At 46.1% G+C, this 21,329-nt stretch overlaps 1 protein-coding gene and 1 long non-coding RNA gene across 4 annotated transcripts in view; one reads left to right on the plus strand and one right to left on the minus strand.

Moving 5' to 3' along the window:
* On the minus strand, window positions 1-12,304 carry UBL5 (ubiquitin like 5). Of its 2 annotated transcripts, none has more exons than XM_083185028.1 (5): window positions 12,164-12,304; window positions 11,651-11,714; window positions 3,202-3,285; window positions 1,911-1,948; window positions 1-274 (listed from the first exon to the last, which is right to left on the minus strand). In XM_083185028.1, the coding sequence occupies exons 2-5, from the start codon at window positions 11,707-11,709 to the stop codon at window positions 231-233; spliced, it is 225 nt and encodes a 74-aa protein (XP_083041154.1). In that variant the 5' UTR covers window positions 11,710-11,714; window positions 12,164-12,304; the 3' UTR covers window positions 1-230. The 2 variants fall into 2 exon arrangements, with proteins under 2 accessions (XP_083041154.1, XP_083041155.1); XM_083185029.1 differs by lacking the exon at window positions 12,164-12,304 and adding an exon at window positions 12,037-12,061.
* The window catches only part of LOC146075620 (uncharacterized), a 22,959-nt gene continuing 13,926 nt past the window's right edge, over window positions 12,297-21,329 (plus strand). Inside the window, exon 1 of one of the 2 annotated variants that reach the window (XR_014473602.1) lies at window positions 12,297-12,374. This is a non-coding gene — a long non-coding RNA (uncharacterized LOC146075620). The remainder of the gene's footprint in view (window positions 12,375-21,329) is intronic. The other variant, XR_014473603.1, reaches the window with a different exon arrangement.

Consider the following 21,329-nt stretch of genomic DNA (forward strand, 5'->3'; position numbering starts at 1 on the left):
TTGTTCTGTACAAGGTTTCTTTTATTACTTAAAACAAAATGTTTATATGCATTTCCCAAAAGACCCCCCCCCCCGCCCCCCCAAAAAAGGCCCTGTAAAAATGGTTGGTCTTCAATAGATTTGAAGAATTAACAGGAAATACATGGGTCCTGAATGAGTATAGTCTTTAAGATGTGTCCAAAGTACTGTTCCAAAAATCCAAGCAGGAGGACTCCAGACCTTGTGTGTGATTACTGATAGTACAGCTCCAGGTTCATGCCATCATGAATTTCATCTGAAGGGAATGCATTAAGGACAAAACCTCCACCAGATTCCATCCACAGTTCTAATACATATCATACATTAGTGGTTCCGCCAGACAGTTAAGAAAAAGCATGCACATGTAAAATTTAAATATTAAATAAAATTGCCATACCAAATAAATCAGATTTTGATTTTTAGAATTTGCTATAGAAAAATGTCAAAGATCTTTTAAGTTTGGTGTGTGGTACCACAACGTCTCCTGGGCACCAGCTTCCATAAATGTTCCTGTTCGCTCATTACGTTTTACAATAAACACCTACAAAACACTGCTTAGGTTAGTTAATTAAACATAAAAGAATTGGAAAACTGCACTATTATAACATTTTAGGCACCATGGAAAAACACACTTATTATTATAATGATCAAATATGTATCATCATATTTATTAAATGGATTTATAAAAACTTTCTAGGTGGCCACCTATACACAATTAACAATACGATATAAAATGGTATACAATCAATTAAGAATGGTCATGCTATATAACGTGGTGTATTCCACTTTTAAATATTTGATGTGCACCTTGGATTCAAGAAATATAAAATTTCATTATAATTTTTGGCATTTAGATGAATACAGTCTTGTTTCTGCTGACTGGGTAACAGTCTCCACTTACAGCCAGTAAGTATATGCTATATCACTGTTTTTAGGAGTAAAAAATAAATGTATGTATGTGGACGCGCAGTAGCCGCGCCTCCATGCGCTGTTGTACCGGCTGATGATAAATGGTAGAGTGTCCCTCCGGTACGGTGGCAGGTGGAGAGCGGACCTGGGGATGTTGTCGCTGGCCCCTGCTCTTACCCTCCTGGCCCAAGCCGCGGTTGGTAATGTGCGGTGGCGTCTCTCTCATGGACGCTGGGCTTGCCTGCTCGTACTTTGGAGCTAAGAGGATGCAAACCATAACGCAGGTGTCCTAAGGCGAGCTCAGGGAGCAGAAACCTCCCGTGGAACATAAGCGCTATAAGTGTCTTTAGACATATCGCCGAAATCCATAAAGGTCATTTTAAATTTCTCCTTTTTTTACACTTTCGTTTATAGTGAAAATCTGTCCCTCATATATGCATATATGTTTTAATTATTATTTTTTTTTTAGAATGGCAAATACTCTTTGAAAAAGCCCCCCTGGTTGGGACGAAACGCGTTAGTAGGTACACCCAGCCCGTGACACCTTGGAGCTCCCGTGGAGTAACCAATTGCATCCCCGATACATCCGGCAGTATATTGAGAACGCCAAAGTACAAGCAGGCAAGCCCAGCGTCCGTGAGAGAGACACCGCCGCACATTACCAACAGTGGCGTGGGTCAGGAGGGTAAGAGCAGGGGCCAGCTACAATATACCCAGGTCCGCTCCCCACCTGCCCCGCATGCGCACAGCATCTATTCTGTCAGATTGAAGGGCAGAGGAGAACGACGAACGAATGGACGTAATTTATTGATATATCCATTGAAAAGTTTTTGGCTTCCAAATTTAGAGATATGCTGGCCAAAAAAAAATAAAAAATTGTGTTTTGTATAAATGCGATTATCTACCCAACTCCTTCCCCTTTCATATTGTACCCCTCCCAATGAAAACAGCTGAAATTAAGTAAACAAAATAAAAAAGGATACAGTCACTGAGCGACACATGGTCCTTAAATATTGTGTACCTAAAAGGGTGAAAAAAAAAAAGGAAGCAATTAAATTAGCACTTTTAGGCATTGGTGTGCACAGGCTAAGGGTACTAGCACCACTCCTCCCGCCACATACACTACCTGAAGCTCCTCCTCAAGGCATACTGTACACACTACCTGCACCCTGCAGAGATCGGTTGCTCATTTGAGTGGTTACTGCCGTCACCCCCCAGGTATATCTAGGCCAGCTATCATGAATGATGCAGTCTCAATACAAATCCAAGGGTTCAGGATTAAAGGGTAAACAGAGTAAAGATTGACAGGGCCAAAAAGTCGACATGATTTTTTCAATATGTTTTTTGTGTGTGTCTATGTCGAAACTAGGTGCCTTGCTCAGGAAACAAATTTACCGTTCCCAATTGGAGTTCTCATGGAAGTTAAGGTACGAAAGTAAAAAACTATGTCCCTCCAGTTGTTGTCAAATTACAAGTCCTCATCATGCCTTGCCACAGCTTTGCTACTGGGGAATGCTAAAACTATGGCAGGGCATGCTGGGATGTGTAGTTACACAACAGCTGGAGGGTCACAGTTTGGACATGCCTCATCTAGACACACTCAATCTATTATCAGAACATCAGCAGTAAAACAATGGCCATCTTGGATTCAAACAGAGGAACTCTCTTCCCTGGGAGCCAGATGAGATTCAGAGAGGAGGCAACACTGGGTACATAAAGTGTTTGTAAACACACAACCTGCTCATCCCATGCCAACACCTTTGCCTCTAAGCAAAGTAAACACTGGCATTTGCAATTTGTATTCCTTTTTGCAACATGTTAAACAGATACATACTGTATGTTTACAGCCGCATTAAATTCCAGGTTGAACAGGTGTGGTACAGCACACCGACAGTAGGGATCCTGACAGTCATTAGCCCGACGTCAGGATCCCGATTGCCCGGACTAAGACGGTGGGGGGAGCGCAACGAAGCCCCAAATTGGACCCCCACGAGGGAGAATAGCCGGTAGCCGTCGGGATCCCGAGTGTCTGGGTTTTAACAGTCGGGATTCCGACGTCGGTGTAATGACTATAGGAATCCCGACTGTCAGCTATCCGGCACCCAGTTGAACATGCCTGTATGGTTAAACAGGATGATATGTTGTAATAAAAAGAAAAAAAAAACGCAACAGTTGCTGTGGGTGGCGCTGGCATTTTTAGTGGATATTCGGAGGATCTCTCACAGCAATCTAAGGGTTAATAGATGGTGGGGTGCAATGGTCTCCCGTGCTTACCATTTCTTCAGAACTATCTTCTCCCATCGAGTTCCTGTCTGAGCAGCTATGAGTTTCTTTAGATCTTTAATGGTGTCTTCTGAGCTAAAACATAAATAAGTCAAGGAACAGTACTAAATAACAAAGTCCACACTATCAGGGATATCCTTTACCAGCGATCGCTGATTGTGGGTAAGACACTCCCCAGGGCTATCCAATTAGCCCCGAAAATGTGTCTATGCCACAGCCTGTTGGGGATAAACTAAATCCAAGCAAGTAGCCCTGTTTTTCAGTAAAAATGGGGCTGCAGTGACCAAACATACACAGGTTGTACCGAACCTGTGTGTTTCTGTGAGAACCCATGAATTTTTAATCAGGTCATCCATATTGGATAGCCCAATGGTTCTCAAACTCGGTCCTCAGGACCCCACACAGTTCACGTTTCTCCAGGTCACCCGACAGGGGTGTGGTATAGGGATCCAACAGTCGGATCCTGACCGTCATTATCCCGACGTCAAGTTCCCGTCTGGCCGGACCCAGAGACAGCATGGTGAGCGCAACAAAGCCCCTTGAGGGCTCGCTACGCTCACCACCTATTCTATTCTCCCTCTATGGGGGTTGTGGACCCCCACAAGGGAGAATAGCCAGTGGCCGTCGGGCCCCCGTGTGTCTGGGTTTTGACTGCTGGGATCCCAACATTTTAAAAGATCCACAGGTGGAGCTAATTATTTCACTTGTTTCTGTGAGGATACCTGGAAAACATGCACTGTGTGGGGACCAACTTTGAGAACCTGTGAAATAGAACAATTATAAAAAACATTGGCAAAAACGTTGAAAATCTGAAGTCATTATCAAATGATTTTTCCTCTGTGCACCGCTCCAGAGAGATTTGGCCGGGGGGGATGCTTCAGCGGGGTGACATTAACCTGCTCGTTAGGCAGCAAATATATATATCTTCCTGAGGCGGCACTCCGATAGGCTTGAAGAATAAATGGAAATGATAAGTATATATATATATATATATATATATATATATATATATATATATATATATATATATATATATATATATATATATATATATATATATATATATATATATATATATATATATATATATATATATATATATATATAAAAATAAGCACCATTGTCATATTTCTTAGCTATCATCCTGCAGATCAGTTACCACAGATTCAAAGCTTCAACATTTAACGGCTGTCTAAATTAGGAGCAGACAGATTTTAATATGTGCAATCCTACTGTATGAGTCTGTGAACAAAAAATAAATTTAAAAAAAAAAATGGTGAGTTTGGCGATGCTGGAAGTGAAGGATGTGGCCATACTCGAAGGTGGGGCAATTGGAGTTGTTAATTGACTTGACCACATCAAGTGATGTCAAACTGGCAAAATGTCACAATGCACAGATCAGACACAAAATTCACTCTCCTGCTGCCACACAGTCTGTTAAACTGACACAGGTCTGTGGCTGTAGAGAGGGTAGAAGGCAATGAATGATGGGATAGCAATAACAGAGCATAGAGTGATATTCAAAAGCCTCTCTGCTCAATACATCATAAACCACATACAAAAGCAGTTGCAACTTTGATGGTGTTACAACTGAGTGATTATTGGTAGACTGCACATGCTCCAAGGCTGCATAGCAGACGTACCTAAGTACCCACAAGATGCCCACTCAGTGAGAGATCAGTCACATTGATTGACAGCAAGAGATTCTTTGGCAGAGGTAGTGTCTGCAAAAAATGCAGGTGTGTTGTGACCATTTTTAGGGCATGTCTCAGTGTAAAACTATGAACTCATAGTCCTAAAAAATGATGCTAGCATTGCAGCAACCGCAACATTCTGCATTACCCTATAGCAGTGGTAGCCAACCCTAGCCCTCGAGAGCTACCAACAGTTCACATTTTCCAGACAACCTAGCTGCTGCACAGCTGCACTCATTAATCACTGACACATTTAAAAAGATACACAGATGGAGCTAATTAGCTCACTTGTGATTCTGTGAGGAGACCTGCAAAACATGCACTGTTGGTAGCTCTCGAGGACTAGGGTTGGCTACGCCAGCCCTATAGGAATTTAGGGTCAATGCTCCTCGCATAAGAGAATTCTACTGAGAGGGTTGCAATAGCCTCAGTAGATGTCTGCTCACTTGTCAGTGGCTGCTACACTTGCATCCCCTTACAATTCTGTCACATGTAAAGATTGCTGTTTGAGGCGAAACAGGAAGGTACACCAATAAGATGTATTAAAATATTGCCCCCAAGAGGGAGTGAGTGAAATCTCTTCAACGATCCCTCCCCCCTTTAGTGCACATTGCATCAGCTGCCGCATGCGTGCTGCTTATCCCTGCTTGGCAAGCTTCACTGGGCATGTGCAAGATTTTGCTACTCACACGAGATACAACACTGTCCCAGCTGTGGAGGGTAGAACAATGACACCTGCAGCTGTCAAAATCGATATCTGCAGGTGTTGAAATGGTCAGCGTTGCTGACTGTTCATTCATTGCTGTGTATATCAGCTTGCCATCTTTTAGATGAAAGCATCCGTCATTTACCACACAATCATACATGGGGAGAAGCAGTATTCGTGCCTGTAACGTGCACAAATACCATTCCTCCCTTATAATGTAGAGGAATAAATCTATGCTACTCTCCTAGTTCAAGTTAGTGCCAAGGACTGACCACTTTTCTACTGTTGTGCCTACCCAGGATATACACGGGTGCAGTGTCCTTTGGTAATTTCCAAGAGGTGCGGTCCATTCTGTTAGGCCACTCCCCTAATGGAAGTTGTCCACCCTTGAAGCTGCTGGGCTGACCTAATTTATAGATTGGCCTATCAAAGGCCTGGTAGCATTGTAATGTACCAATCTTTGTGTTACATGACACTACAAATTCACTGTATTTAATTAATGTTCTACTAGGTGATTCATCGCGCCCTACGGGCGCTCTTCACACCGTCGTAAGGGGCTGCGCCCCCTTAATTTGTGAACGTTTGTATATGAGAAATATGGTTAGAATTGTATGAAAGATGCCCTGTATTGCAACTTAGGTGTCCGCGAATCGCGGGAGGGGGGGTCGCGGAGGGTGCCGCGAATTGCAGGAGGGGGGGTCGCGGGGGGTGCCGCGAATTGCAGGAGGGGGGGTTGTGGGGGGGTGGATGCTGCGAATCGCGGGAGGGGAGGGATTGCAGACAATCGCGGGAGGGGGGTCGCGGGGTGGGTTGCCGCAAATCGCGGGAGGGGGGTTACGGGGGCTGGGGTTTGCGGCGAATCATGGTAGGGGGGGTCGCGGGGGGTGTGCCGTGAATCACGGGAGGGGGGGTCACGGGGTGGGGTGCCGAGAATCGCGGGGGGGGGGGGGGTGTGCAGTGAATCGCGGGAGTGGGGGTTGCGGGGGGGTGGGGGGGGGTGACGCGAATCGCCACAAGAAAAAATAGACACAGAAAGGTCAACACATGTAAATGTTGACATAAGTGTGGCACTTCATTGGTGTCCATGTCGACACATGAGAATGAATATGAAAACATTCAAAAAATGAAAAAAAAAAAACTTCAAAAACTCATGTTGTCAACCTTTTTCATTGTCGACCATAGCCATGTCAGTGTTTTCCATGTGCAATTTAATTCTGGAGCTGCCGTGAGACGCGGGGGGGTGCCGCGAATTGCGGGAGGGGGGGTCGCGGGGGTGGGTGCCGCGAATCGCGGGAGGGGGGGTTACGGGGCGGGGGTTGCGGCGAATCATGGGAGGGGGGGTCGCGGGGGTGTGCCGTGAATCACGGGAGGGGGGGTCACGGGGTGGGGTGCCGAGAATCGCGGGGGAGGTGTGTGTGTGCCGTGAACCGCGGGAGTGGGGGTTTTGGGGGGGGGGGGGGGGGGGTGACGCAAATCGCCACAAGAAAAAAAATCAACACAGAAAGGTCAACACATGTAAATGTTGACATAAGTGTGGCACTTCATTGGTGTCCATGTCGACACATGAGAATGAATATGAAAATATTCAAAAAATGAAAAAAAAAAAACTTCAAAAACTCATGTTGTCAACCTTTTTCATTGTCGACCATAGCCATGTCAGTGTTTTCCATGTGCAATTTAATTCTGGAGCTGCCGCGAATCACGGGGGGTGCCGCGAATTGCGGGAGGGGGGGTCGCGGGGTTGGGTGCCGCGAATCGCGGGAGGGCGGGGTTCACAGGGGTTCCGGTGGGGGTTGCCGCGAATTGCGGGAGGTGGGGGGTCACGGGGGTGCCGCGAATCGCGGGAGGGGGGGTTGCGGGGGGGTGTGACGCGAATCGCCACAAGAAAAAATCAACACAGAAAGGTCAACACATGTAAATGTTAACATAAGTGTGCCACTTCATTGGTGTCCATGTTGACACATGACAATGAATATGAAAAAATTCAAAAAATGAAATAAATCTTCAAAAACTCATGTCAACCTTTTTCATTGTCGACCATAGCCGTGCCAGTGTTTTGCATGTGCCATTTAATCCTGGGGCTGCCGCGAATCGCGGGGGGTGCCGCGATTTGCGGGAGGGGGGGGGGGGGGTTGCGGGGGGTGGGTGCCGCGAATTGCGGGAGGGGGGGGGGGTCGCGGGGGGGTGCCGGGAATCGCCGGAGGGGGGGTTGCGGGGGGTGTGACGTGAATCGCCACAAGAAAAAAAATCAACACAGAAAGGTCAACACATGTAAATGTTGACATAAGTGTGGCACTTCATTGGTGTCCATGTCGACACATGAGAATGAATATGAAAATATTCAAAAAATGACAAAAAAACCTTCAAAAACTCATGTCAACCTTTTTCATTGTCGACCATAGCCATGTCAGTGTTTTCCATGTGCAATTTAATTCTGGAGCTGCCGCGAATCACGGGGGGGGGGTGCCGCGAATTGCGGGAGGGGGGGTCGCGGGGGTGGGTGCCGCGAATCGCGGGAGGGCGGGGTTCACAGGGGTTCCGGTGGGGGGTTGCCGCGAATTGCGGGAGGTGGGGGGTCACGGGGGGTGCCGCGAATCGCGGGAGGGGGGGTGTGACGCGAATCGCCACAAGAAAAAATCAACACAGAAAGGTCAACACATGTAAATGTTGACATAAGTGTGCCACTTCATTGGTGTCCATGTCGACACATGACAATGAATATGAAAAAATTAAAAATAAATCTTCAAAAACTCATGTCAACCTTTTTCATTGTTGACCATAGCCATGTCAATGTTTTGCATGTGCCATTTAATCCTGGGGCTGCTGCGAATTGCGGGGGGGGGGGGTGCCGCGAATCGCGGGAGGGGGGTCGCAGGGGGGGGTGCCGCCAATCGTGCAAGGGGGGGTTCTTTTTGCCGCGAATCGGGGGGGGGTCACGGGGGAGGGTTTGCCGCGATTCGCGGGAGGGGGGGGTCGCGGGGTGGTGGTTATGCCGCGAATTGCGGGAGGGGTTCTTTTTGCAGCGAATCGCGGGAGGGGGGGTCGGGGGGGAGCGGGTGTTTTTGCCGCGAATCGCAGGAGGGGGGGGCGCGCGGGGGGGAAGGTTTTGCCACAAATCGCGGGAGGGGGGCGCTCACCTGGTGGCTGTGGAGTAGCAGTGCTGGGCAACATGGGAAGGCAGTGGGTGTCTGGCACTGTCTGTGGGCTCACTGGGCTGGTTCTCTGTCACATACCTCCCAACATGACCCTCTCCAGGAGGGACACAATGCTCTGTTTCTAGACTTCCCCTTAATGTATGATTGCCATCACCTGTTTTAAACAGGTTAATTTCTCAGAAAGGTGTTCAGCACAGATGAAGGCAATCACACATTAAGAGGAAAGTCCAGGAACAGAGCGTTATAGACACAGACACCCACTTTGAGTGACAGATGTAGCCAAATATATAGGAGATGGTTATTGTTAGAGATGGGCAAAACGGGTCCCTGAGCGGACCCGGGTCGACCTGGGTCGGTCAGTGAAAAGATCTAGATCCTTTGGGCGGCTCTGCGGCTCAGTTTGTGTAAAAAAGACAGTTATTTATGGTTTGAGTTAGTGTACCATACCTCCCAACATGACCCTCACCAGGAGGGACACAATGCTCTGTTTCTGGACTTCCCTCTTAATGTTTGATTGTTATTACCTGTGTGGAAACACCTTTCTTACCCATTTACCTGTTTAGAACAGGTAATAGCAATCATTCGTTAAGAGGGAAGTCCAGAAACAGAGCAAAGTCGTAGGTTAGAGATTGGGAACCTTTGGCCCTCCAGCTGTTGTTGGACTACACATCCCAGCATGCCCTGCTACAATTTGCTATTTGGCCATGATAAAACTGTTGCAGGGAATGCTGGGATGTGTAGTCCAACAACAGCTGGGGCCAAAGGTTCTCTAACCCTGACCTAGGTGGTGCACTTAACATAGATTGTTCTCCACAGTATTAGCCCGTAGAATCTACCCCTCTCATCCGAGCCGGGCAGTGCGATGTGTAGGCATAGACTACAATGGGCTATCGCCATCTCAGAATGGCGGTAGCCCAGGGGTGCGAAGCCGGGCTGCCCGATGTTGGTACATCGGGCAGCTTCGCATCCCCCATAGAAACCTATGGGGATGCGGCCGGCGGCGCTGAAAGGGGGATCGCAGCAGGGATCGGAGATTCCTGCTGCGGTTCCCCGATGATACATTTAGGGGATACTGGCTTACTAGAGTAGAAGATACCATGTCTCTGGTACATGTACAGCTGCTAGCCAGGGAGTACACAGAGGGTATCAGAAGGAGAAGAGGAGCTTACAGCGGGATGCGGCTCCTTAAAGCGTTCTGTACATTGCACATTTAAGAGAAATGTAATGACATCATCTCCAAGCGCCAGGCCCGCAGTGATCCCCGCCGGGACCACTGATCGCCGTGCTAGGGACAGCCCAGCACCAAGGTAAGCTGCTGGGCTGCCCCCAGCCCCCGTGCACCCCTCCAGCCATCGTCCTGGAGGTGAATGGATGCCTCACACCGGCATCCATTCACCTCCTCCGCTGCTGTCTGCTGAATATAGCAGACAGCAGCGCAGGCTGTCTGTGCCCCCCTGTCCAACCTGCGGTCCCCCATTGATAAATGTAAATAGTAGCCGGGTCAGATGACCCAGTGTACCCATTTACACCGACTGCCCTCTACCCAGGTCATAGTCATGTTCTACCCAGGTCAGGACCTGGGGAAACAGTCGTTTGGTCGACTGAACTAGGTCGACATTAGGTCAACAACACTAGGTCGACATGCTGAAAGGTCGACATGGTTTTATATAGACGTGGTTTTAGGTCGACATGGAACAAGGTCGACGTGGTTAGTAGTAGTAGTACGTTTATTTATAAGGCGCCGCAAAGTGTCCGCAGCGCCGTACATAGCAAACAAAAACAAATGACAAGGTAACATACAGGGTGTGTTGAAAAAGTCAACGTGGTTACAGGTCGACGTGGTTTTACGTCGACATGGAACAAGGTCTACATGGTTATAGGTCAACATGAGGAAGGTCGACAGGTCATAAGGTCGACATGGGGATTTTCACTGTTTTGAGCCGACATGTGCAGACAGGCAGTATTTCATGCCCTACCATCCACTAGGGCAGGGGTGGGGAACCTTTTTTTGTGCCAAGGGCCAATTTTTATGGTGGAGAAATCCATCGGGGGCCATATATAAAAATGAATCTTACAAATTGTCCTGCTGCAGCTGTCCCACGCCCCGGCAGCTGAAGACCCGGGGTTTTGCGGCGGTGTAAAAGGGGTATTAATTTTGCTCGTTGCCAAGGAAGACTAAATTTGCTTATTGCCAAGGGGGATTAAATTTGTTCATTGCCAAGGGGGACTAAATTTGCTCATCGCCAAGCCCCCCCCCCCCCCCCCCAAATGAAGGTTAAAAAGAAGGCCCCCTCCCCCTCCAAATTAAAGTTAAAAGTACTACACAGCCCAGCAAACACAGATCTAGTAAAAAAAAAAAATACATGTGCACTGCCTAACTAAAGTCTGTGTGTCTGTGAGAATGTGTGTTCATACTTCTACTCAACTTTCTGTGATACTGTACTAGTAGAAGATGGTGAAGCAATCTTGCAATGCCTCTGCTGAGTCTGCTGTTGACCTCCTTCAGGGCTTCAAGAAGAATCTAGATCTGCACATGACGCAGCAGCAGCAGCAACAGCACAAGCAGGCTTGTTTTTCTATTCACAGTCTCCAATTAGAAGAAAATATCTCAGCTGCCAAAGGGGGCAGTGCTGAGCTCAAGCAATGCATTGTATTGTATGCAATGTAAAGCGAAACTGATCCGAATCACCATTTTGGGATCGGCGGCTCCCTCGTTCTTTAAACGGAGCCGTTCAAAAGAACCGGATCGTTCACGAACGACCCATCTCTAGTTATTGTTGTTTAGTTTAAGGAGAAGTACCACATCCCCCTCACCACTCTAGCAAAATTTGTTATCACCCTGAACATTTGCATATAGACATCAATAACTCCACTTTTAAGGATACTTGCACTTTACGCGCACTTTCTTTCCCAGGCGGTCGTTGCAAACCACTTCGATCATCATCTTGCCTAGGGGTAAACAAAGCAAAGTGATCATCCAGGTACAAGGTGGTTACAGACAGAGGGCCAGGTGCACTAAGCTTCAAAAAGTGATAAAGTGAAAAGTGATAAACTACAAGCCAATCAGATCCTAGCTGTCATTCTTTCAAAAAGCCTGTAGCATGTCAGTTATGAGCTGACTTGCTGGCAGATTAGCACTCTCCACGTTATCACTTTTTGGAGTTAATGCATCTGGCCTGGTGGCATTACAGGCAAAGGTATGACGCGTGTGTGATATATATCTGCAGAAGCAGCAGCAAGTGTTACCTATGGCTGCTGTGCCCCAACATAGCTGGTATTGCTCAGCACACAGCTATAGAAATACAGATCTCATCTAACACACATGCACAAAGCCCTACCAGCAGTAACCATATACACCCACTAATGTACAAAAAGCATCATCAAGAGAGACCACTTACCAGATAAACGGTACGGTACAGTTGTTACCTCTCGAATTAGCCACTGTACTCTATGGTAATATCCGGCGGAAGAGACTTGTTTGGAAGCACTAACAAATGTTAAGGAAAGTAGACTCTCTTTTCTACTAGAAGACCGCTCTATGGTTTAATGTGTTGCTATGTAACGGATAACCACTAGGTGGCGATCACGTCACACAGACGCATACAAAAGGTATTGATCTGCCAGTTTAATTTTGTTAGAGAAAAGTGTGATTTAAAGCTCTCAAAGTTTAAATTGTGATTTGGCTTTTAACAAATGTCATAAAGATATATACTGATGTCCCATGTTTTATAATGATGTTGAAATGTGGTGTGGGGAACTAGTGCGTGGTATGGAGAGGCTTTATCAGGGTTGCCTACCTGACCCTCCACACGAGGGAGAAAATGCTCTGTTCCTGGACTTCCCTGGTAATGTAGGATTGCCATCACCTGTGGGGAGCTAGGTCATTGATAAGAAATGTGTTTCACCACAGGTGATGGCATTACCAGGGAAGTCTAGGAACAGAGCATGTTCTCCCTCATGGTGAGGGACAGACAGGCAACCATGGGCTGTATGTATTAATTAGCTTGGGTTTTGGCATAACTTCATGTTAGTACCACACAGTTATCTTTGTGCCTCAAATGGGAAGTTTGGATAAAAAATATCCCATGAATCACTACGTAAAGGCAGTCAAAGATGTAAGGTATGTTGAAATATGTTCAGAGGAGCTGTGGTAAGGTTGATTGGTAAGGTAAGAACTATGCCAAAGGTATGGCCATCTTTTAGGGATGCTAAAAATAAATAAACACCATCGGTTAATCAATAACCAATATTGAATACTTTTTGCCATAGAAGGGCTGGAGAACCTAATGGTTTTTCACCATCGATGATACAATGGCAAGGAATGTCCGATTTATGAAACATAGACGAAATATAATTTATCATAATAATTTACATAGTGTAACTAGACACTTCAATCAATACCATAAAAGTGATTCTTCTACTTTGACAATCATGGGTTTGGAGATAATAGAACAAAGAGGAGGTGACAGGAACAACAAACTTTGCAAACGTGAAGTATATTGGATGCTGAAATTTAATTTGATGCATCCTGATGGTCTGAACGAAACGATGGAACTAAATTCAGTTATGTAAAACCTACCAATAAATTACATACATAATACTAGTGGTTTATTTTCCTCCCGTCTCCCTTATCGTCCATTTTTTCCACTTCATTTCTTGTCAATCTGATACCCAGTTGGATGGTGGTGATCCATAGATGCGCCGTGGTCCGCGACTCCGGTTTTTGCGCACTGTGACAATCGAACCGGTGTCGTGACACGTCGCCTCTGTGGTATCCCCTGCCGACCATACAGACATGAACAAACAATGGTACCATTGGTGGTTAGCCTCAATGGTATTAAAACCATCTATACAGGAACCAGCTATGGTTTAACCCACCAATGGTCATCCCTGCTCTACTACTTACTGAGCTGAGTGCCAGAGACTCGAGACTAGGCTTGCTGGTTTCATTGGAGGCGGAGCTAGGCTACATGTCCTATACAGGTAGGACACATTACATATGCGTTCTGAGTACTTCTGGGCACTGCTGTTCGATCAAATAGTAACTGATAACAGGGAGATGTATTAAACCTAGAATGGACCAGTGGAGAAATATTGCACACAGCCACCCTAGTTTCTAGCATTATTATAATTTATGTAGCACAATATATAAAATCACAGGTATGAGCTGATTGGTTGCTAAGGTAAATTTCTGGACTTAGAAGGTTTTATACATATCCCCCCTATTAATGCTGATCCACAGAACATACTAAATTATATGCTGGTGCAGTGTCAGATTGCCAAATTGACAGGGCCCCACGACAAAACGTTCTAGTGTGGTTACCTCAGAGACAAACACTGACATGTCAGGTGCTGCCACTTTGAAGCAAAGGATGTTGGAGGAGCAGGGTGGTATATTGTTTACTGTTTTCAGATCACAGTTGTTGGTAGGTAAAATGAAAAGCATATTAGTAGATCATTGTCAGGGGGGCCTTGAGATTTCGACACATATTAGGAGTTAATTTGCAAGAAAATACTCTGTTCACATAATCGGCCAAATGTAATCCGAGTCTCCAAGTTCAATGGTCGTGCGGGATGCTTGACGAACTCTGAGGTTTTTTTTTTTTATTATTTTTTTAAAGGGGCAACCATTAAAAAGGCAAAATGTATATGATTGCCCCTTTAAAAAAAACTCAAAAGTTTGGCCAGACTCCTGCACAAACTTGTAGGCTATTACATTTGGCAGCATATGTTAATTTGTTTAATAACATTAATGATTGTTTTGTGTAGGGATGAGCGGGTTTGGATCTCAGGGATCCAAACGCAGTAGCGCACACAGGGGGGTTTTCTGAGTACTCAGAAACCCCCCTAGGAGTCTGAGGACCATAGTCTGATAGCTGAGGGTCCCTTCTTTCCATGGGTACAAGAATTTTAAAAATCGGCCCTTGGGAACCGGAGATATCTGACTTCAAAGCAGTGGTCCCCATCCAAGCCTGTTAATTTCTCTACCCAGTCAGATATTTCAGGTTCTGTCTGACGTAGAGTTTTTCTGAGGGTATATTCCAAAGGCTGGGACTCTCCCCCTTTGAGTGACATTAGATGTTGGTCTCTACTGTGCCCAGAATCAGAGATATCAACCTTCAAGCAGCTGGTTACTGCTCCAGCTCCACACACCTGGTATGTAGTTTTATATACTCTTTGGCAGATTGCTCTGCCTTCTGAACTCTGATCCCCTAGTCCCCAGTACTATTTGGTAGGTGGGATTCTCTAGTTTTTAATTCCATTAAAATCTAAGAAATCTATTTCCGGGAACTGGAGATATCTGCAGTCAAGCAAGCTGTCCTCCCACCAGAAAATTATTATTATTATTTATATACATTTGGTCTATCTTTAATACTTTAACTGACCCGGCGTATACTGGATAACCTAAGTGTCCATCTCCGTGCTTTGCTCCGCCCCTCTGGAAACCCCCTTCCGAAAATCCTGCGTTTGCCCCTGAAACGCCCCGAACTTCAAGATCTGAGGCGGAATCCAAGTCTCTCTCTCTCTCTCTCTCTCTCTCTCTCTCTCTCTCTCTCTCATGCCACATATGCAGCACGTATGATCTCTGTCACCCCGATCTGATGCGCATGGGACCGTACATCAGATCAGATGTTATACACATGGGATTTGGGCCGATTTCACACAATGTTTCAGCCAGATCAGTGGCAAACGCCGGATTTCTTGAGGGGTTTCCAAATTCAGTCCACAAATATTCCACTGGAACATTGGAGCAAGAGCGTGAGTCTCGGGGAGCGCTAGTAAAACCTAGTAATGACCCTTGACATTAATGTGCACACTAGTCTTTTTATACACTGGATATTGTACACCACGGGTGTCAAACACAAGGCCCGCGGGCCAAATCCGGCCCGCCAGACCTCGTCATGTGGCCCGCGCGAGGAGATAGCACGCAGGGGCAGGGTGTCCCAGCTCCCGCCTAGGCCACCTTCTCTCACCCACCCACCTTCTCTCACCCACCCACCTCCTCTCACCCACCCACCCACCCCCCACTCGCTCGCTCGCCGGAGCTGCGGGTTTGGTTGCTGGGACTGGGACGTCACGCAGCTGGCGATCCGTGCTGGACTGCTGGTAGTAGCGGTAACCGTGTGTGCGAGGCGGCTGACTGAAATAGGTTAGTAGTGTATAGCTCGGGCTGGTCGCTGTACTTGGGGATCTCTGTCACTGAGGGTGACATTTACACACCAGGCCATGCTCTCCTCTAGTCACTGCGTGTCTATCTTGCTAGCCCACATTAAAATGTCTTTCCCAAAATGGTGTCACCTCCTCTAGCATCCCTAAGGCAGCTCTGTACCTTCTGTCCCTGTCTACCACTGAACCCTGCACCTCAATATAATTAGTACTGGATGTGGAATTAAATTTCTGCAGCATAGCTCTGTGTTTGATGGCCCACCATTTTTGTTATTGCATTATTGTTATATGCATGTCCTGTTTCATACTGCTTTAAAGTACACCTTGTACAAATTTTCTGTCATTTGTACTTTTTGGGGGACCGGCCCTTTGAGGGTGACCAAACTGCTGATGCGGCCCCCGATGAATTTGAGTTTGACACCCCTGTTGTACACTGATTGAGGACACAGCAAACTTGTTATTGTCATAATTTGAACCACTTGCCAAGAGGATGGGGGTTTCTGGGCAACTGGGTTTCCTGTGTTTGCCTCTGCAGATCCACTGGAATCGTGTGAATTTGGGACCAAATCACATAGTGTATGGGGGCTTTCTCTCTCTCTCGCTCTCTCCTTGGCGCTCACTGTGCACGCTAGGTATCACAACATGCACATCATTTTAATTACTATTGAATATAATATGCTGCAGATATGCAGCAGTACATATTTCCTCCACTGCCACACATAGAAGTGAACCTTTGATTGTGAGTGATGTCACAACATGAGGCCTGTCTCTGCTGGATACAACAGTTGAATGCCCAAGAACAAATCACATATGCAGTGCCTCATAATGCAGGGTTCTGTGTAATTATATATAACTATGCAGTACTCAGGAGTTTCAGTATACCATGACTCAGTAATAGCCATTCATTCTCAGCAATCCCTTATTAAATCATGTCACTGAGTTTAGTCACAAAATCTCTTTGTTCAACAGACGCTATGCGGAAGCAGGATTTAAAAATAAATAAATAAAAACAATGAATATATATTGCATAGGAATGTTTTTGCTAACTTCATTGGGTAATCGGTCATGTCATAGATACATTTATTTAAATAATTGCATAATAAAATGATTCATGTAGCAATATTGTAGTCTTACGTCCATGTGCATGAAGCCTAACAATCCACTAAGTTACAATGACACCACTGAGTCACAAAGTTCACTATGAGAATGTAGCCCATCCATAAAGCAGGAATTTGGGGTATGTCATGTCAGCTCTGTAGGAGTTCATGCCTTAGTGATGTCATTAGGTCATAGGGAATTAGGGGGTTATTCAGGTTCACTCCTTCTGGCAAATTCCTTCTTAAATGGACAAAACCATGTGCACTGCAGGGGGGCAGATGTAAAATGTGCAGAGATTTGGGTGAGTTATTTTGTTTCTGTGCAGGGTAAATACTGACTGCTTTATTTTTACACTGCAATTTAGATCTCACTTTGAAGTAAAACCCCACCCAAATCTAACTCTCTCTGCACAAGTAACATCTAACCCCCCCCCCCCCCCCCCCTTGCAGTGCACATGGTTTTGTCCATCTAAGAAGGAATTTGACAGAAGGAGTGAACCAGAATTACCCCCTTAATCAGCTGCATTCTAGTGACTACCAGTACAGAAGATACATTTGTATAGGGGACAGGAGCACATTACTAAAAACATACAATATGGTGTATATCACATGTCTGTGATTTCTAGAGCATTGAACAAAATACAGTTTTATAAACAATGAAGCCTACAGTTATATACAAAGGTTTGAGTTCTGTGGGTCGTAATCATATATTACTGATTCTGTAAACGGACATACTGTATTTATTAAATAATATTTGTGTGGAGCTGCCTGCAAATAATAAGGATACCCTGGACTTAACAAGAGATATTTGATGTGGATTTCCCCAATAGGCTTCTAAGGGGGTTGGTAAACGCAGGACATACCAAGCATTAGCCGATAGTGGCCTATGATCTACTGTATATAGCACAGATCCTTTCAGAGTGGGATCCTCTAGACCTGGGGTAGCCAACCCTAGTCCTCGAGAGCTACCAACAGGGCATGTTTTGCAGGTCTCCTCACAGAATCACAAGTGAGCTAATTAGCTCCATCTGTGTATCTTTTAAAATGTGTCAGTGATTAATGAGTGCAGCTGTGCAGCAGCTAGGTTGTCTGGAAAATATGCACTGTTGGTAGCTCTCGAGGGCTAGGGTTGGCTACCACTGCTCTAGACCTTGGGTAGCCAACCCTAGTCCTCGAGAGCTACCAACAGTGCATGTTTTGCAGGTCTCCTCACAGAATCACAAGTGAGCTAATTAGCTCCATCTGTGTATCTTTTAAAATGTGTCAGTGATTAATGAGTGCAGCTGTGCAGCAGCTAGGTTGTCTGGAAAATGTGCACTGTTGGTAGCTCTCGAGGGCTAGGGTTGGCTACCACTGCTCTAGACTCTGGAATGCACTTTCAAGCTCAATTCAATTTACCACTAAACTCTCAGCCTTTAAATAATCTGCTGTACAATCAGTTCTATCACCCTTCCTCCCTTCCTAATTACCATCCATCCCCCCCCAATCGCTATTCACCTCTCCACAGAATTGTCAACTCCAATAGAGGACATCCAGCTCTAGGGATGGCCATCGACCATGTTTATGACCGATGTTGAATACTTTTGCAATCTATGTGGGAGAACCAGATGGTTTCCCTACATCCATGGCATAGGAGAACCAATGTTTCTTTTTTTTTTTTCAAGATGCCCAACTTCCCACATTGTGATTGGCCCACGGGCCCTTCAGTCAAAGATAATGGATGATAATTGATAGCTAAATCTATTGATGATCCCTCACATAGTTTATGACTATTGGTGGCTGGTTGCAAAATCGCCATTGCTAGTGCATTACCATGAACACACTCCTACTGTGTAATGCCGGTATTACAGACCACGTTGATGTAATTTTCCTTATCTGGTAAGCATGGATCCCTCCGCCGAGGGGGGACTACGGCAGGCCGCCGCTATTCCACAGGACTTGTCAACTTTTCCAGGGGGGTGGGAGGCAGACCTGATTTTTGGGAGACTCCCAAACAATCTGGGAGGATATGCAAGTATGCCTCTCCACCTGGAGTCCAAACACAGCGTGGGAAATTTACTAATACCATGTTCACACTGCCATTGTGAACAACACAGCTTTTACACAGCATTTAAATGCCAGGGGGTACAGCGTCGGACCCCGTTCTCGCTTCTAGGCAGATTACCAGGTGAAGCAGTTCTAGTTTGCCTTTCAACACGGGTCCTTTTGCAGTGTCAATGGGCCAACCTGGGTCAGCATACCCTGGTCTCCAACCCGGGTCAGCATACCCTGGTCTCCAACCCGGGTCAGGATACCCTGGTCTCCAACCTGTGTAAAAAGCAGAGTTGAAGACCTGAGAATCTCTACCTGGGTTGTGCCATTGACACTAAAAAAAAAAGACCTTTGTTAAAAGGAACATTTACCGGGTTGACATGCTTGACCCGGTAATTTGCTTGGCAATGAGAACGTGGTATAAGATGGATTGCAAGCTTGCAAGCAGGGCTTTCCTTCCTCTATGTCGGTTTGTAACTACCCAGTTTGTTTTATCACTGTTTTCAATTGTAAAGCACAATTGAATATGCTGAGCTGTATAAGAAACTGTAAATAAATAAATAAGATGGGAGTTCTATTTCACATGGGGTGTTGATATAGGAAGGTGATGAATAAATAGGTAGATTATGATTGGTTACCCATAGCAACATCCAATGTGAAATACAACTTCCATACACACACACACACACACACGCACACACACCGATATGAATCCTGCACCATCCTCAAGATCTCATTAGAATGACCCTTATGTCTCCAAGTTTTTCTTATTTAATATGGGACAATGCCTTTTGTTATGGATTTGGAGGTGCTACCCACTGCTTAGAAATACACCTAAAACATCCACACAAGTAAGCAATAGTGTGGGTGCACTAAGAGTCTTATGATAAAGAATAAAATATAACTTTTATTATTTTTGATAAAATTGTGAAATATTAAAACAATAGAAAGTGAAAAAAGATAGAACAGTGTATTCAAATTGTCGATAACCACTGCCTATATTCAGAGTATTTGGGGTAATGTATTCCCTCATACGTACCATGTGTCTCCTATTATTGTCCAATAATTATCAGTGTTTTAATTTGCACTGTATGGCTCACACTCTGTGGCTCGTTTGTACTGACTAGAAATTGTCTTGACCTGTATATAAACTGTTGTTGTTTTAATGTAATCAGTATTGTTTCAATTTGTTTAATGAAACATCCCAACAGTAACAGTATCTTTGCTGTGTCATTTAACAATTCTTCAGCAGGCCATAGAACTATTATATCAAAAGGTGAAGTTTTTGTAAGACTACTGTAATCATCAGTCATTCAGGCCCTTATTCTGGTTGGTGCGGATATATCCGCGTGCGTTCGGGCCGCGATGTTTTGTGTCTGCGCATGTGCATGAGCATGTGCGATCGGTGCGTTCAGCCAAATCCCGCATGATATGTGAACACTCCGAACAGGGGGTGGAGAGGGGCGTGAAGGGGTATTTGGGCTCATTACCATATGCATACGCCCCGCGTTTCATGGGCGTTCCCTTGCAAACGCTGGGCGTACGTATGGTAATGCGGCCGTGACGCACGTGTAGGGGGCGGACATATGACATCGCCGGATGTCAGCTGCCCGCCCAGATCCCTGCTTTTGCACGGAAAAATGTCCGTGTGGTCTGAGGTTGCGGGAGCTGGTGGAGCACTCAGTCCTGCATTCGATGGTCTGCGACCATCGAATGATGGGGGAGGTTCCCTTAGATGGAGGAGGCGCATTCCGTGTAAAATACACGTGCGGTCCGTTCGGCCAGCTTCTTACCGCGTACGGACGGAGTTGGCGATCCGTATGGAAGGCGGGGTTACGCACGCACGGTCCTGGCCGCATAATCGGATCCGGCCGCACCGACCAGAATAAGGCCCTTGGTGCGGATATATCCGCGTGCGTTCGGGCCGCGATGTTTTGTGTCTGCGCATGTGCATGAGCATGTGCATGAGCATGTGCGATCGGGGCGTTCAGCCAAATCCCGCATGATATGTGAACACTCCGAACAGGGGATGGAGAGGGGCGTGAAGGGCTATTTGGGCTCATTACCATATGCATACGCCCCGCGTTTCATGGGCGTTCCCTTGCAAACGCTGGGCGTACGTATGGTAATGCGGCCGTGACGCACGTGTAGGGGGCGGACATATGACATCGCCGGATGTCAGCTGCCCGCCCAGATCCCTGCTTTTGCACGGAAAAATGTCCGTGTGGTCTGAGGTTGCGGGAGCTGGTGGAGCACTCAGTCCTGCATT

Source organism: Crinia signifera, chromosome 4 (genome assembly GCF_055691185.1).
Source record: "Crinia signifera chromosome 4, ASM5569118v1, whole genome shotgun sequence".
In the NCBI taxonomy this organism is placed as follows: domain Eukaryota; kingdom Metazoa; phylum Chordata; class Amphibia; order Anura; family Myobatrachidae; genus Crinia; species Crinia signifera.

What these genes read in the sequence shown, in the direction of transcription:
- UBL5 (XM_083185028.1), bottom strand. Translation starts at nt 11,709, where the DNA reads ATGATGATCGAAGTGGTTTGCAACGACCGCCTGGGAAAGAAAGTGCGC. An exon ending in AAAGTGCGCGTAAAGTGCAA is followed by an intron (nt 3,286 to 11,650) that starts GTATCCTTAAAA and finishes TTTATGTTTTAG; the next exon opens with CTCAGAAGACACCATTAAAG. An exon ending in AAGATAGTTCTGAAGAAATG is followed by an intron (nt 1,949 to 3,201) that starts GTAAGCACGGGA and finishes TCACCCTTTTAG; the next exon opens with GTACACAATATTTAAGGACC.